The 3573-nt window shown below is 38.9% G+C and overlaps 1 protein-coding gene across 1 annotated transcript; it reads left to right on the top strand.

The window, feature by feature from the left end:
- The first annotated feature begins 215 nt into the window (after positions 1–215).
- Positions 216–558, top strand: LOC125348005 (small ubiquitin-related modifier 1-like). Its single transcript, XM_048340944.1, has one exon. The coding sequence runs from the start codon at positions 253–255 to the stop codon at positions 556–558; it is 306 nt and encodes a 101-aa protein (XP_048196901.1). The 5' UTR covers positions 216–252.
- Positions 559–3573: the final 3015 nt, after the last annotated feature.

Genomic DNA, 3573 nt, shown 5'->3' with positions numbered 1-3573 from the left:
TGTCTACCTGACCTAGGGAATGGAAAGAAAAACAGGGTGTAAGGTATCATAAGAAATGTACACCCTACCCTTCTATGTAACTGTACCCCTTGTGCACAACACCTTGTCAAAAAATTTTTGTTTAATTAATAAATACATTATTTAAAAAAAGTTGTTGGTGGGGAAAAGAGATGGATTTGTAAACCCTGGAGCAAGATCTGTCCGCCCAATGCCGCCACTGTGCAGAGACCTCCGGGTGAAGCCACAGTCACCATGTCTGACCAGGAGGCAAAACCTTCAACCGAGGACTTAGAGGATAAGAAGGAGGGAGAATACATTAAACTCAAAGTCATTGGACAGGATAGCAGTGAGATTCACTTCAAAGTGAAAATGACAACACATCTCAAGAAACTCAAAGAATCATACTGTCAAAGACAGGGAGTTCCAATGAATTCACTCAGGTTTCTCTTTGAAGGTCAGAGAATTGCTGATAATTATACTCCAAAAGAACTGGGAATGGAGGAAGAAGATGTGATTGAAGTTCATCAGAAACAAACGGGGGGTCATTCAATGGTTTAGATATTCTTTTTTTTTTTTTTTTTTTGCCAGTCCTGGGCCTTGGACTCAGGGCCTGAGCACTGTCCCTGACTTCTTTTTGCTCAAGGCTAGCACTCTGCCACTTGAGCCACAGTGCCACTTCTAGCCGTTTTCTGTGCTGGGGAATCGAACCCAGGGCTTCAGGTATACAAAGCAAGCACTGTTGCCACTAGGCCATATTCCCAGCCCCGGTTTAGATATTCTTTTTATTTTCTTTTTCTTTTGCCTCAATCCTTTTTTATTTTTAAAAATAGTTCTTTTGTAATGTGGTGTTCAAAATGGAACTAAATACTGGCACTCCATCTCTTTAAAACATCTGTTAAATGGCTGGGAATATGGCCTAGTGGCAACAGTGCTTGCCTCCTACATATGAAGCTCTCCGTTCGATTCCCCAGCACCATGTATATGGAAAACAGCCAGAAGGGGCGCTGTGGCTCAGGTGCCAGAGTGCCTAGCCTTGAGCAGGAAGAAGCTAGGGATGGTGCTCAGGCCCTGAGTCCAAGACCCAGGACTGGCAAAAAAAAAAAAAAAAAAAAAAAAAAAAAAAAAAAAAAAATCTGTTAATTTGAATTCTAGTGCTCATTATTCATTATCATTTGTTTTCATTGTGCTGAATTTTGGTGATCAAACCTCAGCCCCCTTCACATTGCCCTCTCATTTAAAAAAATGACGCATGTGCACAGAGAGGCGACTTTTCAGGACTGCAATTTTAGGTAAGATCAACCAATGCGAGTGTTCACAAAGACTTTCCAATTGGCCCTCAAGTTCTAGCATGTGATTGCCTCACTCCTGGACTATGACTTTCAGTGGTAGATGGAAGTTTTTCATAGAACTGAACTGTAGGAAAATGACCTTTCCTTAACTTGAAGCTACTTTTTAAAGTCTGAGGGTTTGGACCAAAAGAAGAGGAATATATCAGGATTAGAATCAAGCTGGCAGACATGGTAAGAGTGATGCTTAACTCCAAAGATGGCTTCACTGAAGAGAAAGTGTTTTAAGATTAAAAAAAAAATCTTGTCAGAAGAACCCAGAAAAGTTCTAATTTTCACTAGAAGTTAATAAAGTTGTGGGTGAAGAAGTGTATACAACAGAACACTGCTCCTTTTGATTTTATTTGTACTTTTTGGTCTGGGACATGGGTTTTAAATGGACACTGTCTGTACCAGCTTCATTAAAATAAACAATATTTGTAAAAAAATTGTTTACATCTTGAAGCATTTTTCTCATTTGTTTGCCCTTAGGTATGCTCCAAAAGTAGTCTATAACAAAGATTCAAAAACATTTCTAGTATTTGAAATCTGAAATACTTCTAGCATTTTGGATAAGACATACTCAACCTGTATCCATATTAAACAGCTACTGTAGTAATATGTGTGTGTGTGTTTGTACATTCCTAAGGTCTTGAATTATTAAAATTTGTATATTAGAGTTTTGTAATTATAGTGCATATGAATTAGATTTTGTATTATAATACAGAAAAAGTTTCTGCTTCTTTTAATTGAGGCAACCACCTTATCTCCTGATGTGTGTGTGTGTATGTGTGCGTGCATGTGTGTGTGTGTGTGTATGCCAGTCCTGGAACTTGAACCCGGGGCCTGCTTGCTATCCTTGAGCTTTTTTTGCTTAAGGCTAGCACTCTAGCACTTGAGCCACAGCTCCACTTTCAATGTGTGTGTGTGTGTGTGTGTGTGTGTGTGTGTGTGTGTGTGTGTGTGTGTGTGTGTGAATTATTGGAGATAAGAGTCTCACAGACTTTCCTGCCCACACTGGCTTTGATTCGTGATCTCGGATCTCAGCCTCCTGAATATCTTAGATTACAGATGTGAGTCACTGGCACCAGGCTCCTGTGCTATTTTTATTCTGGTGCATCTTGCCTCTTACGTCCTGCTCTCTCAAATCCTCTCCATGCTGTTGGAGCTGGATGGAATCTTTTTTCCCCTGCGATATCTTCTTCAATAGTTCCATCTTATACTCACCTCTGTCTTTTCTGAGCTCCCCCAGCGTTTTAGAGGTATGTCTCAGTGTAGGCCTATAAAAATTTTGATGTGTCTATTTTATCTCTCCATCAAAGAATCTGAGCTCCCAGAGGACAAGGCCCATGTTGTATTTCATTCATAGTTTTATTTCTTTCATATTTCCTATTATACATGGCATAGTTCTGGGTTTTTATTCATTTATTAAGCACTTACTAGTGTGTATTTAATATGATAGTAATAATATTTAATAGTAAGCAGTGAGACAATTAATGAGACAATGTCACCTAATTTTGAGATACTTTCATTCTAATGAGAAGCCAGAAATTTCAATATTCAGAATTCAGCTCTGTGGAAGACTTTCTAGCAGATATTTAATACATATATATATATATGCATACATATATCCATTAGATAAATCTTGGTTCTGAGCAGAAAATGAGCAGGGTAAGAGACTACATGTAAAGGTCTGCAGCAATAGCTAAGATAAGATGTGACGGAAACCTGAACTAATACACCAGAAACAGAAGGGGTGGACTCAAGAGCCACTATGGAAATCAAATTTTAAAGATCAAAGAGATTGTAATCACAGAATATGGAGTATACAAAACAGAAACCTTCCAGATGACTCCAGCTTCTTGCTTGTGGCAAGCTTAATGATAAATGACAATTAGAAAACAAAGCAAATCAGAAGATGCAAATGTCCACAGGACTTCTGAAGGAAGAATGCTGTGAGCACCAGAAAAATCTGGTCTGGGCCAAAGAATTAGAATTTGGAGTAGAAAAATTTAGAAATTTAACCAGTAACCCTTGAGGCCATGGGGATAGAAATGATCACCCAGAACAGAGATGCTGAAAAACAAGAGGTGAAAAGAGCCAGGGACAGAAATGCTCAGGTAAGTGAGAGCAGATAAGAGGATAACAAGGTCAGAGTGCCGGTCCCTAACAAATGCCAAGCTAAGACTGATCTGCTGCAATTATGTATTGAATACAGCATTTGGGAGAGTATTGAAATGATCTAAAG

Source organism: Perognathus longimembris, chromosome 3 (assembly GCF_023159225.1).
Source record: "Perognathus longimembris pacificus isolate PPM17 chromosome 3, ASM2315922v1, whole genome shotgun sequence".
Taxonomy (NCBI): domain Eukaryota; kingdom Metazoa; phylum Chordata; class Mammalia; order Rodentia; family Heteromyidae; genus Perognathus; species Perognathus longimembris.
Note: the sequence above shows the minus strand (reverse complement) of the source record. Positions and strands in the feature narration are given on the sequence as shown.

Bases quoted from the DNA above. Each gene is read 5' to 3' on its own strand.
- LOC125348005 (XM_048340944.1), top strand. From the start codon at position 253: ATGTCTGACCAGGAGGCAAAACCTTCAACCGAGGACTTAGAGGATAAG.